The 22295-nt window shown below is 43.7% G+C and overlaps 1 protein-coding gene across 1 annotated transcript in view; it reads right to left on the reverse strand.

The window, feature by feature from the left end:
• LOXHD1 (lipoxygenase homology domains 1) overlaps positions 1-22295 on the reverse strand; it is a 279511-nt gene that overhangs the window by 196823 nt on the left and 60393 nt on the right. The window contains exon 7 of the mRNA XM_026649217.1: positions 9943-10057. Coding sequence (XP_026505002.1) covers positions 9943-10057 — 115 coding nt within the window. The remainder of the gene's footprint in view (positions 1-9942; positions 10058-22295) is intronic.

A 22295-nucleotide genomic window follows, 5' to 3' on the forward strand; every position in this document is an offset into this window, starting at 1 on the left:
AAGCCATAGGCTCTATCCTATTGTTTTCTTTGATTTCCATGTGAAAACTACAAACTGCCTTGTCCACAACAGGATTTTACCATGTGCTAGCTAAGATGTGGTAAGAGAGCACCTTTTCTCCTAGGGTACATCCAGACTACCCGCCGGATCGGCGGGTAGCGATTGATCTATCGGGGATCGATATATCACGTCTCATCTAGAATGCGCTCCCGTCGACTCCGGAACTCCACCAGGGCGAGCAACGGTAGCGGAGTCAACGGGGGAGCCATGGCCGTCGATCCCGCGCCGTGAGGACGGGAGGTAAATTGAAATAAGATGCGTCGACTTCAGCTACGCTATTCCCGTAGCTGAAGTTGCGTATTTTACATCGACACCGAGCCCCCCTAGTGTAGACCAGGCCTTAGTGTGGATGCACTCTAAAGCACGGTCACTATTGTCCTTCCATGAGGGATGAATAATCCAGATGTTTTGGCCTTCAAATCTGTCATCAAACCTTTTAGAAAAACAAGGTGAGTGAGGTAATATCTTTTGTTGGTGAGAGAGACAAGCTTCCGAGTTTACAACACTCCTGCTAATGCATCCCAGAATGATGTTCACTTCTTTTGCAACAATATTACATTGTTGACTCATATTTAGTTTGTGATCCACTATAACCTGTTGTCATTCTGCTGATAAAATGATGCTAAATCAGTAAGCTGCAGAAAGGACTGCATATGGCAGACAAACATCAGAAGACACCCCAGATGGGAAAGGTGGCAGCTGAGAAAGCACACCAAGTACAAGCATCAGGGGCGCTGGAATGGGGGCGGGGGCATGGCCCCAGCACTTTTAAAAGCCACTTTTTACTGGCTGTAAGGGTGAGAAACGGGGAGAAGGGGCAGAGAGGACTGAGTGGGGGCGAAGTCTTAGGAGGAAGAGGTTGTGTGAGGACCGTTCCTCAGGGAAAGGGATGGCGCGAGGACGGGGGCTAGGGGAAAATGGGTGGGTGCGGAGGTGGGGCCACGGTTTGGGCGCCAGTGGCCACCCCTCTTTTAGGGAGCTTCCCTCGCTCCTGACAAGCATCCATATGACAAGGACATTATTTCCTGTTTGCTAGGAATAATCTGTCATCAGATGGCAGGGGCTAAGCAAATTGTTTAAACAAAGCATGTAAACCCTGCTGCCTAGCTTCTGCACAATGATGTAATGGTCACACTGATAAGGATGTAATTCTGTGCAATCAAAGTGTGTGAGAACGCAGAGGAGATGGTGTCCAGTAGGACATGACAGCCCAGCATTAGGCTAAATCTATGATAGCTCAGAAATTGTTTTACAGCCAACAGCGGACTTGCCAAGAATCCATTTAAGAAGCCAATTCAATGCCTTAGCTGCCCATGCTAGAAAAGCTAATGCAAGAATTCAGCCCTTAAGTCTCAGCTGCCAAATATGTTCTATACATGGCTACAGCAGTTGGCACAGGTGCTGAAAGTAATTGGCAGTGGCTAAAGGCCAAAGCGAGAGTGCCAGCAAGTCAAGTGTTGTAATTAACTGCTGGTGCTAACTGCCACACAAAAAATGTGATTGATTTACACCTAAACCTCAAAAACATGGAAATGATGACTTAAGGTAAAAAATAAACGTTCTATCACCCTTGCAGCCCATACCTTCATTTAACATTAGTGATGGGTGAAAACCCAGTGATTGAAAGTTCACATTACATGTTCCAATAACCTTAACTTTGACCCACAACACAAGCTTATGAGCTCTTTCAATGTATGTTTTGTGGGTGAGCGTTAAGGTTGTTATTGTAATGTGACTTTTTAGGCTGATATTGTTGTGAAACGAATGAATAAACTGTATAAATATATATGACATTTATGTGTCACTTTAAGTCATGATTTCCATACTTTTAAGACCAATGAGGGGTTAATGGTGATGTTCTTGTTATGTATTTTGTATATCAGTTATTTGCTGTAGAAATTTAGGACCTATACTTAAGGTTGCTCAACACTTCCCATTATAAGACCCTGTTTTCAGTTCTTACAACTTTGCCAGACTTTAATCATTTGAGCCAAAATTTCCTAAGACAGCTATTAGCTTCAGGCTGAATTGTTTTTTGAATGTTTCAGCATGCTTCATTATGCTCGTCCATGCTTGTCCCCCAACGCCCCTACTCTACTTGCGCTACATTGATGACATCTTCATCATCTGGACCCATGGAAAAGAAGCCCTTGAGGAATTCCACCATGATTTCAATAATTTCCATCCCACCATCAACCTCAGCCTAGATCAATCCACACAAGCGGTCCATTTCCTGGACACTACTGTGCTAATAAGCGATGGTCACATAAATACCACCCTATACCGGAAACCTACTGACCGCTACACTTACCTACATGCCTTCAGCTTCCATCCAGGACACACCACACGATCCATTGTCTACAGCCAAGCTCTAAGATATAACCGCATTTGCTCCAATCCCTCAGACAGAGACAAGCACCTACAAGATCTCTATCAAGCATTCTTAAAACTACAGTACCCACCTGCTGAAGTGAAAAAACAGATTGACAGAGCCAGACGAGTACCCAGAAGTCACCTCCTACAAGACAGGCCCAACAAAGAAAATAACAGAACACCACTAGCTGTCACCTTCAGCCCCCAACTAAAACCTCTCCAGCGCATCATCAAAAATCTACAACCTATCCTGAAAGATGATCCCTCACTCTCAGATCTTGGGAGACAGACCTGTCCTCGCTTACAGACAACCCCCCAACCTAAAGCAAATACTCACCAGCAACCACACATCACTGAACAAAAACACTGACCCAGGAACCTATCCTTGTAACAAAGCCCGATGCCAACTCTGTCCACATATCTATTCAAGTGACATCATCATAGGACCTAATCACATCAGCCATACCATCTGGGGCTCGTTCACCTGCACATCTACCAATGTGATATATGCCATCATGTGCCAGCAATGCCCCTCTGCCATGTACATTGGCCAAACCGGACAGTCTCCATGCAAAAGAATTAATGGACACAAATCTGACATCAGGAATCATAATACTCAAAAACCAGTGGGAGAACACTTTAACCTGTCTGGTCATTCAATGACAGACCTGCAGGTGGCTATCTTACAACAGAAAAACTTCAAAAACAGACTCCAACGAGAGACTGCTGAGCTGGAATTGATATGCAAACTAGACACAATCAACTCAGGATTGAATAAGGACTGGGAATGGCTGAGCCATTACAAACATTGAATCTATCTCCCCTTGTAAGTATTCTCACACTTACTATCAAACTGTCGGTACTGGGCTATCTTGATTATCACTTCAAAAGTTTTTTTTCACTTACTTAATTGGCCTCTCAGAGCTGGTAAGACAACTCCCACCTGTTCATGCTCTCTGTATGTGTGTATATATATCTCCTCAATATATGTTCCATTCTATATGCATCTGAAGAAGTGGGCTGTAGCCCACGAAAGCTTATGCTCTAATACATTTGTTAGTCTCTAAGGTGCCACAAGTACTTCTGTTCTTTCAGCATGCTTCAGTAATTTCTGAGAATGAGATTACGGAAAAATGCCATGTTGAAAATATTCTTGCAAATGTTTTATTAAGAAGCTCTACCACTTCCATGCTTTGGAGTAGAAAATTGAAATTTGGTAGAGTGTTCCCCTTTACATCAGTGATATGTATTATGTTATTCCCATGAGAACACACACTACTTTGGCCACATTTATAAACCTTTGAAAAATCTGTTTGCACATGCTCAGTAGAAACTTCTTAGAATTTAGCTGCTGAATTCTTCAAAGATTCTATCTGTACTGAGAATGTGCCCAAGGATTCAGGGCCTGAGCAAGACTTTCCTGCAATTGCAGCTCCCAGGTGTTGCTTACTGAATTAAAGACATCATCATCATGCATATGCAGAAGAGGGATCAACTTAAGGTTGCACAGGCAACTTGAAATCTGGCATTTCCTAATTTTTGAGTACTAGATTTCACAACCTTAACATTTTTTTCATGTAGTTTTTGGCGTACAACAATGATTACTGATTAACAAAAGGTTGTGGGTGAAAGAGCAAGAATGCCCTTTAAAAAAAATAAAGAAATATATAACTCCAGACTGTGTTGTCATTTACACCAGTATTAATCTGCAGCACCTCATCAACTCTACTGAATGCAATGGAATTGCACTGGTATGAATGACAGCACAATTTGAGCCATTAATAGAAAAATGTGTCAGTCAAGTCCCTTTTCTTGCACAAGTGTTTCTAAGCCTGCTGGAGATTGGAGCATTGTTCTAGCTGTGCTTTTCACGGGCCATGCAAAATAGGTTGATTTTTCTTATTTTAAGAAAAACCTTGGATAACAACACTTTCTAGGTTAATGTATTTACTGAAGTTAACTGTCTTCCCTTCCTTACATTTATTGATTTATTTTATAGTTATTAAATAAAAACCAAGTGTAAAATCCTGGCCCAATTGAAGTTAATGGCCACATTTCCATTGACTTCAATGGGAGTAAGGTTTCGCCCCAGATCTTCTGCTGATTTAATTCAGTATAGCTCCATTGACTTCAGTAGAGCTATAGAGATTTACATCAACTGAGGATCTGGCCCAATGTGTAGATATTCCTGAATTCATCTTTATTTGACTGAATTGTGAATCAGAAAAACCTTGTGTGAAGGTAATTCAAGACCAGGTAGAAGAGTTTGCCAATTCAAAAACTGCAGCATGTTTAAAAAAACTAAATCAATCCACAGTACCTTCAATCTCATTAATATTACAACAACCCACCTATCACTTACCAATCTGCTCCTAGCCAGGAACAGTTCTTTCATCTTTGTTTCAAGTTTCAGTAATTGCTAAACCATTTTTAAAATTAATTTATTTTAGAAAAAAATACATGAATATATATTCCACTTGTCATAAATAGGACTGGGTAACTGTGAGATTGTAATTTAATGAACAAAAATAACATAGCTAGCTAAACACTGGGGTGTAATACATTTAGTGGTAGCAGCATTGCTACCCTAGTGATGTGATTTAGTGTATCCCATTCCATTGCCCTCAGCCCAAGAGCTGTAGAGGCCACAGTGCAGCGAATCTTGGGGAAAGGTGGCTAAGGTCAGGAAAAATTAGTGGAGGATCTTCAGAATTCTACTCCTGGTGCAGAGGACACCCCTGGGAACAGGGGACACCTGCAGAACAGCTGTGGGAGGTGACGAAGGCAGGAGAGATGCCATAATTCTGTGAGGCAAGGCAGGGGACTACTGACTGTGAATCTGGGTCTAGTCAGAGTCAGCGTGCAAACCCACTGTGAAACCCGTGAAAAGACAAACTTTTTACAGTGGCCTTGTGCTAGGGTGACCAGGTAGCAAGTGTGAAAAATCAAGACAGGGTGTGGGGGGTAATAGGAGCCTATATATGAAAAGGCCCCGATATCAGGACTGTCCCTATAAAATCGGGACATCTGGTCTCCCTACCTTGTGCTTGGGTCTGACTGAGCTGCACTGAGTGCAGGACCTCCCTTGGGAAGCAAAGTGACCATCTGCTCTTTGGTTCTGGGCATGGTTGGGGGCTGTGTGAACTACCCAGCCTCAAGGTTACTCCAGCCTTCTCCCAGCTGCCCACAGCAGCCAGAGCACATCAGTGTTATGGCCATTACCCTAGCCATGACCTACTATGCTGGGGCTCTGATGCCAGCAGCACAAAGCCATGACACTCGCTCCTTGCCACCTGCAAATTTTCCTTATTCCAGATCCACCAGCTTTACAACTGCTTTGTGCTGGAAAAGACGTGCAAAAGAGCTGTAGTCAACAAAAGAATTTGGCCCAGTATATTGAAGATCCTAGTCACGACTTAACCTATTTAATGAGATCAAAAAACTTCTCTTTCATTATACTGGAAAGATTCTGGAAGCTTCCGTTTCCAGAATTCATGTTTTTTATGACAAGTCAGTATGATAATTCATGTAGGTTTTTACAATTAACTTATTGTTGGACAAAATGTTAAAAAACATGATATTTCATCACCTTGTCATGTTTTGTCATAATTTTACTTTGCAGGCATGTGTGCATGACAAAAAGGTCTGAAATGTCATGTATTTCACTACCAGCACACAATCACAAAAAAACCACCCCTGTGCTAACCAGAAGCTGAAATGGTAGTACCTTCATTAGGAAATGCATGGTATTTTATCTTTTTATCATATCATCTATGCCATAAAATAAACATGTATAAAATGTCATGCATTTGCAGTCATTTCATCAGTGAACTCTATATAAACTCCTAGTTGGAAGATGCATGAGATTCCATCCTTTTGCCATATTCACAAAGTTGAGTAAAACATTTAGGGGCAGTCTGGCTACTCCATTGCTCACTTCATATCTGGAAGAAAAGATTAATCGATTAAACAATAGGACAGCAACCTATATCTGGAATAATTTCCTCTTGTTTTTGCCTGGTAAACCACCACAATTCTATAAGAATTTGCTTATAGGTGCTGGAATTTTAGCTGGCACTTAGGAAACCATGAGTGGAAAACTGTAGTCAGGGTAGAAATGGTTATCTCCCAGGGGACTAAATTTTAAGAACCTCCGAATGCAAAAGCTTGTTTGCTATGACTCTCATTCTCATTTCCAGCCATCTTAGCCCTCTGCTTTCCTCCATGACAAGGATGAAGTTGATAATGCTAGCCATCCTCACAATGTTTTTGAACAGAGTCATACTTATGCCAGTCGTACCACCACCATCTCTTCTTTCTTTCATTCAGGGAAATACAACTAATGCTTCTTGAAGGAAAAATCATTAACTAGAGTGTCAGCGAAGTTGACTTAACTTTAAGCTCACCACGGATTAAAAAATAGCCAGCATTTTTATTGGGATATCTTCACTTCCTGTTGGGCAAGTCACCTTGTAGCTCTGTGCCTCAGTTTCCCCACTTGTAAAATGGGGAAAATGATACCTACTTTGTAAAGTGCTTTGAGATCTATGGATAAGAGATATGATGTATTAGGGGGGTTTTTAGATAAATATATACACAGCAAGTTCTCACTGCTGTTGCTAATAATGGCTGGAATAGTAAAAACAAAACAAAACACCTCTTTGAGTAGTGATTTCAGAATATCAAATATGGCAAACAGGTCTGAAATTTCATGTATTTTCATTACCATTCCCATATCATTTTTCTTTACAGAGTCTCATGTTTGAGTTGCTTCACTGGGAAGAGAAGCTCTTTTGAGGATAAAATTTAAAATAGCTTCAGGTACCTCTTGTCGGTGCTGTAGAAACGGAGAAAATGTGAAGTTACCGTATGACATTAACAGAGGGTTAGTATTTTCTGAAACACATTTGCAACCAAACTAAACTAGCAAGCATAATGAAAGATAAAACCAATAATCCCCTTTTGATTCTATAGGTAAGGGTTTTCTATTAAAACATTGTTCTGCCAAAGGGGAAGTTAGAAACTATTGAGCAATAATATTTTAATATTGCAGACAATTTTGTTATCAGCACGTTAGTCTGAGCAGATCCAGGTAAAGCATAGCCCTGTCAAGCAATCGGACTGAGTGTAATCTCTGCTGGAGCACTGTGAACTCCGAATCAAGTGAAATGCTCAAAAAAATCAAAAAGATTTTCTCTCCTCAGAGTCAATAATTTTCAAAAGGGGCAAACAGAGCATGGTTTCTCTTGGGTTTTAAAATCAAAATTATCATAGAGTTAGAAGAGACCTCAGGAGGTCATCTAGTCCAACCACCTGCTCAAAGCAGGACCAATCCCCAGACAGATTTTTACCCCAGTTCCCTAAATGGCCTCTTCAAGCATTGAACTCACAACGCTGGGTTTAGCAGGCCAATGCTCAAACCACTGAGCTACCTCACCCCCCTATATTTATCTTTTAAAAAATATGATCTGGTGAATAAGGCACTAGATTGGAAGGCAGGAATTCTGGGTTCTATTTGCAGCTCAGCCACTTTGTGACCTTGGGTAAGTCACTTCAACACCCCGTGCCTCAGTTTCCCCTACTATTTGTGTTATCTATTCAGCGTGTAAGCTCTCTGGGGCAAGGACTGTCACTGCACTTGTGTAACCCACTGGTGAGTGTATGTTACAGATTCCAGTCTGGGTCAATCCACGAATGATATGAGTCTGTTACAGGATAAGTTAGAGGGCTTTGGGTTGTTAGCTCAAACTGTAGCAGCTCATGCTTTTACCTTGGATATTCCTGGTTCAGCCCCTTGTGCTGGCCAAGATGGCAGCCATCACACTTGTACAGAGCTTCACACAAAGGGCTCTCATTCTTAGTTTGAGAGACTGAGTAATACAAATAATAAATACTGCTACTAATAAGAAGAATTTGTAGAATAGTTTTTCAAAAAATAGACTCTCCGTGGGTGGGAGCAATTTTGCACATGCAACCATGTGCACAGAACTGTACATGTCTACATTAGTGACACAAATTTCAAACCCTGCCCTCAGATGCTTATGTAATAAAACCCAAATTAGTCAAAGAGCTTTTTCAGGAGCCTATGGGGTATCAGTGAAGTGCCCATTACATTGGATTGCTCTCTCCAGGGGCGGCTCGATGTATTTTGCCGCCCCAAGCATGGCAGTCAGGCAGCTTTTGGTGGCGTGTCTGCGGAGGTCCGCTGGTAACGCGGATTCAGCGGCATGCCTGCGGGAGGTCTGCCGGTCCCGCAGCTTCGGCATACCCGCCGCCGAATTGCCACCGAAGCCGAGGGACCAGCGGACCTCCCGCAGGCATGCCGCCGAAGGCAGCCTGCCGCCCCCCGCGGCTTCCCGTCCCAGGCACGCGCTTGGTGCGCTGGTGCCTGAAGCCGCCCCTGGCTCTCTCCTCTGTGAAAGAGCCAGTGGGCGAAAAATGGATCTTATGAACAGGACCAGGGAAAGCCAGGCATATTTCAAATAAAACTCTAGTCTCACAAGTCTGCTGTGCCATAAGGAAAGCTGCATAATGTTTTTTAACTGCAAGTTAATAATGTCCGTGAAGACCCCTGCAGTGGTTTCCCTGACTGTTCTTAGCTCTTTCCAATAATGTGTTCCAACCTTCCACAGCCTAGTGCCAGGCCCCATAAAGCAGAAACAGGTTGTTTTTTTAAAAATTCCCAGTGTTCTGAAATGTCTCCTTTATGTGCAAAGCTACACATTCAGCTGGCGTCCACTGGCATAGCTCCATCAAAATCAATGGATTTACACTAGAGGAAGGTCTGGCCCATATTTTCCTCCACTAACTCTTATTTGCACTGGTTCCAGACAGCTGGCCTTCATCTCTAGGCCAGGGTGTTAACCCTTTACATTCCATGCTCCATACAAATGTTCAGGACCATAACTTTCAACAGCACAGCTCAAAGTTTTCTACCCTGGGTGCTGAGCACGGGCAGCTTCCGATGATTTCTCTGGAAGTTGTGGGTGGTCAGCAGTTCTGAAAAACAGGCTACATACACAAGTGACTATATATGGAGTCAAGAGCCAAACTTTAGGCACCCAGGTGAGAAAATATTGACTTTTCATTTCAATACTGTGCTGAAGAAGTCAGGATGTACCAAGAACCCTACAGGCATTACCATGGCGGATGTACAGAACTGTGCGTGAAAGAGATGTAGGCACACAAGGCATACAGGGCCCAGACCTGCAAGGCAATGAGTGCTCTCCACTCCAATCTACTTGGGAAATGAGAGTGTTCAGCAAATTGCAGGGTTGGACCTTACAAAGTATGGTGTGCAGAACATCTATACACATGAGGGTTTGTAGGGTATTGGAGTGAGAAATATCCAATAGTATGAATCTGCATTTTCCTTACAAAATCTGCATATATTTAGGCGATGTTCCATCTGCATCTATCAGCAAAATACTGTTATGTTTCAACAAAAGCAATAAAAATTATTGACTGCAGAGTGGCCCTTAGGATTATACAATTCTCTCTAATACTGACTTGCTGGTAAGATGAGTCTTCGGTGTGATCCCAAACTCTCCAAAGAGAGTAACAAAGACATTGGCGTCAGTTCCTGCTCCTCGTACATCTCCTGTCACAGTCACCACCTCATAAACTGTTGGAGAAGAAAAGAAAAATTACTCACAGATCACTTTACCCACTACTGAAATGTATCCATCTGTGGGGTGGAACACAATCACTGCTTAACACTACAGGTTAGAATTTACCCAACTAAAATTGTTGCAGATATTTATGTAGACAGATGAAATTTACTCAGATTGGAATTGGGCAGGACAGAGTTAATTCAAACAAAATAAGCCTCTGTGTGCATATCCATGCACGGGTGTACATATTTTTAATGTATGTTATTTATATAACAAGTTTTTTTAAAAAAATAGGTAAATTAGAGTCCTCGGATTTTCAAAAATACCTAAGTGAAGGGACTTATACTTCTAAGTCACTTAGGTGCTTTAAAAATTCCACCCTTAGATCCTTGGATTTAGGAGCCTAATCTTAGGTAGCCATGTTTGAAAACCTTTGCCATATTATATATCATGTCAGGTTAAAAAAAAAGCACCCACTAGCTTGAGTTATAAATTCCTTCTACTGCCACTTTTCCAACTGCTCGTAATATCCTCAGGCAAACTCCTTCATGGCTGAAGTGTTCCATACTTGGTCTAAGCCCAGAGGTAAATTTGTAATTAATGTTTGAGCAAAATTGGTTGAACTATTTATGCATGTGTCAAAGCAATGTACTCTTCCTTATTTGTTCCAATGAGATATTTGCATAAGGCTAACTGAGAAACGAATAAAGCTAGAAAGTTCAAATTTGACTTGTTTTGTAGATCTCACTGAAGTGTAAATGTTAAAGAATGGTGAAGACAGGGTGGCCATACAGAATGATCTGGGTCATTTGGTAAGCTGGACCCATTCAAAGAAAATGAGTTGAAATACAAGCAAATGCAAGGTCATGCATCTAGTAACAAAAAATACAGCTCATACCTACAGGGGAAAAATGGACTGTATCCTGGAAATCAGTCATTCTGAAAAGTGCTTAGCGGTTATAGAGGACATACAATTCAGGAGTTCCCAGAGCAGTGCTGTGGCCAAAAGGGCTAGTGTGATGCTTGGATGTGTAAACAGGGGAGTAGTGAGCAAGAGTAGAGAGGTGATTTTACCTCTTTACAGCACTGCTGAGACGGATACTGGAATGCTGCATCCAGTTCTTGTATCCACATTTTAAAAACCATGTTAAAAAATTGGAGAAGGTGCAGAGAAGAGCCACAAAAATGATCTGAAGGCAGAAAAAAAAACACCTTATAATGAGAGACTTAAAGAGCTCAATCTGTTTAGTTTACCAAAAAGAAGATGAAGAGAACTTGATTATGGTGTATAAGTACCATCATGGGGAGAAAATGAAGGGTGTATTAAAGGGCTATGTAACCTAGCAGAGAAAAGCATAACAAGAACTAATAGCTGGAAGTTAAAGCCAAACAAGTTCAAGTTGGAAATAAGACATCAATTTTTAACAGTGAGGATAATTAACCATTGGAACAGGATTCTTCATCTCTTGCAGATTTCAGATCAAGACTGGATGCCTTTCTGAAAGAGATACTTTAGTCAAACAATAGTTATTGGGCTCAATGCAGGGGTAGCTGGATTAAATTCTATGGCCTCTGGGCTTGTCTACACTACAAAATTAAGTTGACTTATCTAATTCAACCTTAAGCCTCCGAATTAATTAAGTCAATTGTGCATGGCCACACCATGCTCATTGTCTCAATGGAGTGCGTCCTCACTAGCAGTACCTGCATCGATGCACAAAGCAGTGCATCTTGGGTAGCTATCCCAAAGTGCAACTTGTAGATTTAAGTGGTTCCAAGTAATAACAGACAGAACAAAATAAGTTACCAAGAAAAATAAAACAAAAATATGCAAGTCTAAGACTAATACAGTAGGAAACTAAATGTAGGTAAATCTCACACTCAGAGATGTTCCAATAAACTTCTTTCACAGACTAGACTCCTTCCTAGTCTGGGCCCAATCCTTTCCCTGGTACAGTCCTTGTTCCAGCTCAGGTGGTAGCTAGGGGATTTCTCATGACTGCAGCTTGCTTTGTTCTGTTCCACTTCCTTATATAGCTTAGGCACAAGGGGTAATCTTTTGTCTCTTTAGGTCCCCACCCCTCCTTCTAAATAGAAAATCCCCAGGTTTAAGATGGATTCCAGTACCAGGTGACATGGTCACATGTCCTGTGACACCCCCAGCCTTCATTGTTCCTGACCCGACTCACAGGAAGGCCTGCAAGTAAACAGAGCCATCTATAGACAATTGTCCTCGTTGATGGGAGTCATCAAGATTCTAAACCACCATTAATGGCCCGCACTTTGCATAACTACAATAGGACATCAGAGTTATAGTTTATAGTCCTAGTTTCAGATACAAGAATGATACATTCAGACAAATAGGATGATCACACTCAGTAGATTATAAGCTTTGTAATGATACCTTACAAGAGACCTTTTTCATGAAGCATATTCCAGTTACATTATATTCACACTCATTAGCATATTTTCATAAAATCATATGGAGTGCAACATCACATCCACCACCTCCTGTGCAGACCAAGCTGGAGCGTGTTTGGGGCGTGTAGTCTCCATGATCAGCTGTGCTCAAGCTGGCACACTCCCAATGCTGATCAAACAGGAAATGGGAAATCAAAAGTTCCCAGGGCTTTAGCAGGGGAGGAACAGTTTCCTGTGTACCTGGCTGCAGTGCAGCAGAGTTGATAATGATCTCCAGAAGGGTCCAAGTTGAGCATTGTGGGACACCACCTGGAGGCAATTAAGTCAAATCACACAACGCTGCATCTGCACTACCTTGCAGTCGACCCATGAAAATTGAATTAAGCGCTATGCCTATCACAGAGGTGGATTACAGACGTCGACATTAGAGGTGACTTAGGTCGGTGTAAAGGATCCGGTAGTATAGACATATACATTAACAGGTCAACTTAAGGCAGCTTCCTTCGACCTAACTTTTTAGTGTAGACGAGGCCTCTGTTATGCATGGCAGACTAGGTGATTTAATGGTCCTTTCTGGCCTTAAGGTCTATGAATATTAGATATCTTTGATATCAACTATATTTTTAGGCACAAAGTGGTGGAGTTAACGCTGAACTTTCGACCTTTAAACTCGGCAGTCCCATCTTAACATTGTGAGAATGTAAATTTTGTCTGGATATGTAATAATTATTACATATTCTATTATTGCACATTTCTGTGGCTGCAGACATACACACATAAAAAAGAAACAAAGCATTCACCAATACTGTTCACAGTAATAACAGTCATCCACTATCACCCATCTCAACACCAGCAGGGAAGAAACTCATTCAGAGTTTTAGCCTAAAAGTCTAGGAACTATTTGGCTGGAAAGAAAAATGAGCTAGTTTACATCAAGTCCTGATGGCCAGCAAAATCCGCGGCAGGTGGGAAGCATTGGGAGGGAGGAGGACATGCTGATCAGCAGGACCACCAGCAGGAGGGAGCCCTGGAGCACCCACGAAGTCGGCGCCTATGAGTAAAACTTTTGTCGGTCAGGGGTGTGTGAAACAAACAACCCCAGACTGACATAAAAGTTACACTGACGGAAGTGCCGGTGTGGACAGCGCTATGTTGGGGGGGAGATGCTCTCCCGCTGATATAGCTACTGCCACTTGTTGGGGGTGGTTTAGTCGGCACAGAGCAGCTACATGGGAGACCTTACAGCGGTGCAGCTGCAGCTGTGCCGATGTAAGATTTGTAGTGTAGACATAGCCTCAGTCTCTGTCCTTCCTCACTCCCTTTGGCATGGCTTGCAGCCCAGGAGCTGACCCGGTCATTGTATCCAGCTGACATGCAGGGTGTGAGGGTGTAACGATGCGGTTCTGGCGGGACCCAACTGAGAGTGCCAATTCAGGACAAATTGCTACAACAGGGCAGTTACAGCCCAAGGCTGGGGTTTTTCCACCTCTAAGGCAAACCAAACCAGTCAGACAGTGAAGACTTCGGTCTCACCTCACTGGCTAACCATAAGTCACACAAGCAATTCCCTTAGACACTCCAGTTTCCCAGTATCACTACCAGTGCCACTCGTTATGGGGACAAATGGTTATGAAAACCAATACCCCACTAAAAGAAAAAAGGTTCTCTCAATCCCAAAGGACCAAGCCCCAGATCCAGGTCAATATACAAATCAGATCTTACCCACAAATCACGCTGTTGCCAATCCTTTAGAATCTAAAATCTAAAGGTTTATTCATAAAAGGAAAAAGATACAGATGAGAGCTAGAATTGGTTAAATGGAATCAATTACATACAGTAATGGCAAAGTTCTTGGTTTAGGCTTGTAACAGTGATGAAATAAACTGCAAGTTCAAAATCGAGTCTCTGGAATACATCCCCAGCTGGGATGGGTCATCAGTCCTTTGTTCAGAGCTTCAGTTTGTAGCAAAGTTCCTCCAGAGGTATGAAGCAAGATTGAAGACAAGATGGAGGAGAGGCATCAGCCTTTTATAGTCTTTTCCAGGTGTAAGAACACCTCTTTGTCCTTACTGTGGAAAATTACAGCAAAATGGAGTCTGGAGTCACATGGGCCAGTCCCTGCATACTTTGCGGAGTTGCAAGGCGTGTTTGTTTTCTCTCAATGGGTCAATTGTATAGCTGATGGTCCTTAATGGGCCATCAAGCAGGCTAGGCAGAGCTAACACCAACTTGTCTGGGAAGTTTCCCAGAAGCATAACATAAGTTTGAAATACAGACAGTATACAGCCAATATTCATAACTTCAACTACAAAATTGATACACACACATAGACGGCATAATCATAACCAGCAAACCATAACCTTGTCTTACACACCTCATTTGACCCCCTTTATACAAGATTTGGTGCCACTGCAGGACTTTGGTTGCAACCATGTTCTATATGGTCCCAGTTCAAATCAATAACATGACAGAGGGTTCAGACAGGGGACTGTAAAAGACCCCTGTCTGAAGACTCCCCTTCCCATGCAGAAACCAGGCAACATCTGGTCTCTTGCTTTTTTAAAGGTGATGGCATTAACCTTTGTGTCCATCCTTGTTTTTCATTCTAGGTGGCCATGTGAGTGTACTGATGAAAAGTCACTTCCCCAGTTATTTGAGAAACAGGCCTATGGAAGGACAATGAATAGCTTTTAAATCAGCTGCAGCAACAAATTACATCCTTAAGCTACCAGTGTTACATCAAGAACAAGCATATATTCTGTCAAAATGTCAGCAGTTGTTTAGTGAGTTACTTCATGACTAGTGAAGTATTCAGAGTTGTTACAAATTGTATGTTGCAGACAATATAAGTTATACTTGTCTACATCTCCCTCATTAAGCACCCTCTTCTTTTGTGTCCCTGAATGGGATTGCTGTGCATTTTATCTCCACTTATGGACATCATTGGCATACTACACAATGAGGGAGGGTGACTGCTGTGGAATAGATAGTCTAGGTTGATTTCCCTTCACTTCCAAGACTTCCTAGTTACTAGACCATAAGACATCAAAGAAAAATAAAAGAACAAAATAGTAGCAAAAAAAAAGTGTGACTTCTATACTTCTATACCTCCTGCAATGGGAGTCGTGCCGGTGCATGGAAGCACAACTTTGTGAATACGCATGGATATGTGTTACACACGCAAGACAAAGAACACAATTTATTCACATAGTAGAGCAGGGTTGGTTTCTTGGCAGTGCACATATCCACAGTTATGAAGGGAAAGAATTTAAGCATGGAGGACACAAACAGATGCAATGAACTCTGCTGGGGGAACATGTGCTATTATTAAAAATACTGTTAAGTACCAATTAAAATTAACATTCCACAGAGGGACAAAATGGTGACAGAGGGAAATGGGAGCCAGGCAGAATTTGCAACATCAGAAGGTCATTTAATAAGATGTTTAGACAATTCCACAATCAATGTACTGCAGGAAGTGAGAGACTATTGACATTCCCAGCTCTTGCACTACAGCCAGTACACTCAGCTGCCTAAGTAAACGATGTTACAAGGCTTCCATGTCATGAAGACATCATCATGAAAACAGAGACACGTCGCTTCTCTTGAAACTAGAGTCTAATGCTATCTGGCTCCCTTGGACACAGAGTCAGAGCAGAATCCATTGTGCTCAAGAAGAGGATAGTTCCATTTCCCTATAGCGGTGGGACCACACTGTAAAACTTGGATCTGGAGCTAAACTGCCTCAAAGTTCAGAGATCTTTGGGTTCAGGTTTGGTTCAGACCTTGTCTTTATTATTTTTTATTTTTTTATATATTTGAACCATTGCAAAAATCAAGAGGCCTGATTCACCACTGCCTTGTATCTTGTGTAGACCTGTGGCAAATGAGAAAGTGGGTGGAAAGGGCTACAATTCTCACGGGTGTACCACTTTGCACTCACTCTCCACAGATCTATGTGGCAATGTATGGCACAAGCCTGCTCTTGAGTAAATTGGCTTTTCCAGCTTTGAGAGAATGTACCCAGCCCTCATGAATCCAAAGCTAAACATCCTGTACTTTACTACCTGAGGCAATACAGTTGAATTAGCTGAAAACCTTGAAATCAGAATTCTGCAGGAGCCACACTTACATCCAAAGGTGGAATTTGGTTTAGAGATCTCAATTTTGCTACATCAGGGCTACAGCTCTGAAGAGGTAGATTAGGTCCTGGAAAAAAGACTCAGGTTAAACACTTGAATTTAATACCTATTCCTCTAATTCCCTCCTACATGGAGTTCACGCTTTTTGTCTTCAAAGACCTTTACAAACTCTTACCAATTAATACTAACAATGCTCCATTTGGTACCGAATTTTACTAGTGAGCAAAATGAGGCACAGAGAGGGCAGGGGGCATTGAAAATTTTGCAGTGGACCGAAAAATAGTAAAACCGTGCCCTAAGTAACTTGTCCAGGTCAATTCAGGGAGTCAGCATGAGAGCCATTATTAAACTCAGGAATGCCTGGCTCCCAGTCTTGTGCTCAGATCTCATGTCTCTCTCAGTGAGAGTCAGATAAAGGCAATGTCCATCTCCTCAAGCGTCTTGCACAGCAGTCACTAGTGCAGACTATCCTGTTCCAATTATCACATCAATTACTGAGTGCTTTAATAATAGCAAGTGAAGCCTGGTTCAAACTCTGTCTCATCTGTTGGATAGTGAATCCCCAGCTGAGACCATGATTAAGCTGACTAATGACATGTCTTAAGAAATGCTGATGAAAGTCTTATCACAGATACTTCATCTCTTATTGACAGAACTGGGTGGCCAGTCTTCAAGACATACAAAATATTAATGGGTATAACATAGGCAAAAGGGCACGAATCCCACTGTTTTGCAATATACTGCAGACATGCTACGGCTTCTTATGAGCATGCACAATCTCTGATTTGAAGAATAGTACACAATTAAAGGAAACAATATACACAGACTACTTTGCCAGAGATTAGCATCCAAAACTGATTCATTTTAGGAGTGGACTGTAGAAAGTGCAAAATCAATTTATACAGATACACTGTGGTGTTACTGATACAACTTGCATCCAGTTACTAATCCTGCACAAAGAGGGCGGTTATTATTAACTCAGCCAGGACTGGCTCCAGGGTTTTTGCCGCCCCAAGCGGCGGAAAAAAATAAAATAAAATAAAAAAGCCGTGATCGCAATTGCGATCGGCAGCACTCCGGCAGCAGCTCCACCATGCCGCTTTCTTCTTCGGCGGGAATTCGGCGGCAGGTGCTTCCCTCCAAGACGGACCCACCGCCAAATTGCCGCCGAACAGCCCGACGTGCAGCCCCTTCCCCTTGGCCGCCCCAAGCACCTGCTTGCTGGGCTGGTGCCTGGAGCCGGCCCTGAACCCAGCCATTTCCAGGTGTCAGACAGGAGGAAACACCTATTTCCAAAGCTGTTGGTGAAACAATCGTAATGTTTCTGAAAGATGCCAGCTTGAGACTGCTGGAGACTGAAGTCCTCTAGCCAACAGCAGGTAGAGCTTCCACAGCACCAGCCTGGAGGGAACATCTCCACGGTGACTGCATAGTCACCTCATGTCTCCAGTCTCTGCTGACATTGCCAACACTGGTACCAGATAGCATCAAGTGTGAGGATGGTTTTAGGACTCAGATTGAACGAAGACAACCAATTTATGTCCCACAGGTTAATGAACAGCCATTGGATGATTTTGGTCACTATTGACCAGAACTATTTTTGCCTAGAGATGAGTGGCTGAAGTAAGCACTTAACCTACCTGGATGAGCATGGACAGCCAGCCAGAAAGAGAAACTATACAAAAGAACTAACCTGATCTGCAAAACCATAGCATACAAGTGCTCAGGAGGTAGCTGTGGGTGATGCCAATTCTATACTTCACCAGAAGGGAAAATGAACAAATATCATGGCACGCATGCTCCTTCTCATTGATGCTTCTGCCTGATCTGGTCTGTCATGACCGTACCCACCATCTCCTCCTTCAAATCCCTCCACATAACACACTTCTTCTGAGAGGCCTGCAAACCCTAGCCCTAACTCTAGGGGCTTATTTGCACAAATGCTTAGGGTATTTCTACACAGCAAAGAAAAACCCACGGCTGGTCGGTGCCAGCCAACTCAGGTTTGCAGGGCTGTTTCATTGCTATGCAGACTTCCAGGCTCAGGCTAGAGACTGGGATCTAGGACTCTGCAGGGTGCGAGGGTCCCAGAGCTCGAGCTGCAGCCTGAATCCAGAAGTCTACATAGCAATGAGACAGCCCCACAATCCAAGCCCCACAAGCCCAAGTCGACTGGCACGGACCAGCCGTGCATTTTTTTTTTGCAGTATAAACATAGCCTAAGGGTATGTCTACACTGTCCCACAGTTCGGACTACAGGGATGTGAACAGCAGTGTGCACCAACGCGCTGTGCTGTGACCACCCAGTGTGGACTCTGCGGACACGAACTAAAAGGTTCCTAGTTCACATTAATATAGTCCTCTTCAATCGGGATTACATTAATGAAATAAAAGGTTCCTAGTTTACGTGCCCACAGCGTCCACCCAGGACAGTTACAGTGCAGCACTTTGGTGCACTCTCCTATTCACACCCCTGTAGACCAAACTGCAGGGCAGTGTGGACAAGCCCTTGGTTCAGGGGTTCTCAAACTTCCCGAGCTTCATTTAAACGCTAATATCCCTTTTGACCCAGAGGCAATCAAGAATCGTAATATAGCATTACAAAACATAAAAAGGATTTAGCATCTACAAGCTAATTTGATTTCTTCTAACAGGTCATATGTAAACACAGACAAATACACTTAGCATCTACTCTTTGATTCTTATCAACACAAGTAAATGGGTTAGAGGTTGCTAGCCTAATTAACATTTCTTTGATATGTGGCAGGATGAGACTCACCGGCACGGCGCCTCCTGCTGGTTGTCCAGGGAATTAGCTCTTTTCCAGCTCCGGAGCGTCCTCTGCCGGCAGATGTCTAGCCTGCCGCTGGCCCCTGTGTCCCTCCCACACCCAGGTGCCCTTTGCCCAGGGGTTCTGCCCACCGCAGCAACCCACAATCTGGGTCTTCCCCTCCAGGGGGCCCCCCAGCCCTCTATCCCCACCTTGCCTCAGTGGGTGCTGCCAGTCACCATCTAACCCCTGCTCACTGGGGCAGACGGCAGTCTGCAAACCACTCATCATTGGCAAGGGGGGCTGGACCAGCTGCCTCTGCCTCTCTCTGGGCTGCCCCTCTGCAGCCCTAGTTCCCTTTTGTGGGCCCTTACCTCGGCCTGCAGCCTGGGGCTTTGCTAGGCTGGAGCTCCCCAGCTCCCTCTGCCCTTCCCCAGCACTGCACCACCTCAGGTACCCTCCTCAGCTTCCCAGGCAGCCAGGTCCTTCTCTCTCTAGGGAGCTAGAGAGAGTGTCTCTTCTGCCTTCTGGCCCACCACCCTCTTAAGGGCCAGCTGGGCCCTGATTGAACTGGCTGCAGCTGCGGCTGTTTTCCCCATCAGCCCAGCTTTTCCCCTGCCACAGCCCCCTCCCAGGGCTGTTTTAAGCCCTTCAGGGCAGGAGCGGGGTAACCACCCCGCTACAGATATCCACACACAAGTGAATTCTCCTGATTACAATGGCAATCCTCTTGTTAAGTTGTGAAGGGTCATATACAGGTTAGCTGGTTTGCCAGCATAGGGTAGTCTAGTTAAGAGAGCAAGAGGAAGAAACAAAAGCCTTTGAACCCAAACTATGTGGAAGTAATACGTTTTCAAGCTCCACAGAGCCCTCCTTCAGGTCTGGGAAAGGTAGTACAGACTCCCCGCGACTTACGCAATCGTTCCGTTCCGGAAAGCCTTGCGTAACTTGAATTTTCCATAAGTCGGAAACGTATACCCGTACGTTATGCAAAAATCTCTGCAACTCGAAAATCCTATTTCTGGCTTATGGAACTTTTTCCATAAGTGCGAATTTGCGTAAGTCGGGTCTTGCGTAACCCAGGGAGCATCTGTAGAGTGTCACAGCTAGATATGTAGATATATCTCTACTAGTACAATGATCCCCCCTGCCCCCCACAAAAAAACCCCACATTTCAAGATTAATGGGTCCTACACATGCCTTTCACAACATGTGGTGCACCTCATTCAGTGCATCAAATCCCCCAACAACAACTAGGTGGGTGAAATCAGACAATCAAAACACTCTCAAATGAATGCACACAGATAAATGATAAAAAGACAAAAACACCCTATCACCCAGGGTGAACACTTTTCACAAAATAATCACACCATATCTGACCTCTCTGCCCTTGTCCTGAAAGGAAACCTGCACAACACCTTCAAAAGAGGAGCCTGGGAGCTTAAATTCATAACTCGGCTCGACACCAAAAATCATACACTCAATGGAGGCGTGGGTTTTATGTCTCATTATAATAAGCTGTAATCCACTAACTCTCCATTGTTCTATGACTAGTAGTAGTAGTCCATCACTGACCATGACAATGATATTGTCACAATTCTCATCTATGGCTATGCATATGACTCCAAAGTCCGAATCCTGATGCACAGAGTAGGCCACACTAAGGGCATAGGAAGTCTGTATCCGTGATGTTTGATGATGCAGGTCTGTGGCATCTTTCACGTGCAGCCTGGAGACAATTTCACTGATCCCGCTTGAACCTGTTGCATGCTCATCTTATAAGAGACTTCTGGTGAGTTCTGTTCTGAGCCATTTTCTCAAGCTCTTTGAGATTGATGCCAGCCCACTGGAGACTGCTCTTCAAATGATCTTTGAAGCACTTATACGGAAAAACCTTCATTCTTTTGCCTGCCTCAGCTCCCTATACAGGATCCGGTTGGTGGTGGTCTTTCATTCTGGTGCTCTCAGTATATGTCCTTGATGCTGGTTGTGTTTGCTCTCTCAAGGAGTTTAATATTGATCACTCTGTCCTGCCAGCGAATGCTCATTATTGAGCGCATGTGAAATTCCTCAAGTTGTTTAATGTGCCAGCTCTGAAAAGTCCATGTCTCAGAACCATAGAGGAAAGATGTTAGAACCACTACACTGTAGAGCTTCAATTTGGTGGAGAGATGAATGTTGTGTTGGTTAAGGACTTTTGTTTGGAGTTGGCCAAGGTCCTGGCTTGCTTTACTGATTCTGGTGGCAATTTCCTTATCAAGGGAATTATCACTAGAGATGGTGCTGCCCAAATACTTTAACTGATCCACATTTTTCAGCTGTGTGCCTTGGATGGAGCTGGCTGGCACTGGGGCATTGGAATGAGCTGCTGGTTGGAACAAGACCTCTGTCTTACCGAGACTGAGGGTGAGGCCAAAGAGCTGGGATGATTCAGAAAATCTATCAACGACAACCTGAAGGTCTTTATGTCTATGGACGTGTAAAGGTCCGGTGCGGGGGTCGTGCCCTCTCAGGGGCCGTCGGGAGCCAGGCCGACTCACTACACGGCCTGGATCAGTCTTCGGGTTCCGAAGGTCTCGGGGTTCCGCCCCTCAGGCAGGGGCTAAACAAAAGCACAACGTTAGATAGGCCCGAATGCTAGCTCAGGGCGGGGCCACATACAAGGGTCCGAGGGGCTCAGAACCTTCCTGCATGCTGAGCCAATAACGCTAATAGCTCAGCCCCGGCCCTCAATCAGGGCGGGGCACCTAACACTTAGGGTTAGGGGTTTGGGCGCCAGTCCTTGCCTCAGGGGTTGGGCAAGAACACTAGTCACTGTGCTCAGGTCCTTACCTCAGGAGCTGAGCACAAACAGAGTCAGGTAGCCCAGGCCCTTAGTCAGGGCGGGGCAGCAACCAATAGTTCAGGGGGCTCAGG

This window comes from Terrapene carolina, unplaced genomic scaffold, assembly GCF_002925995.2.
Source record: "Terrapene carolina triunguis isolate 2854851 unplaced genomic scaffold, T_m_triunguis-2.0 Scaffold69, whole genome shotgun sequence".
NCBI classification, from domain to species: Eukaryota; Metazoa; Chordata; order Testudines; family Emydidae; genus Terrapene; species Terrapene triunguis.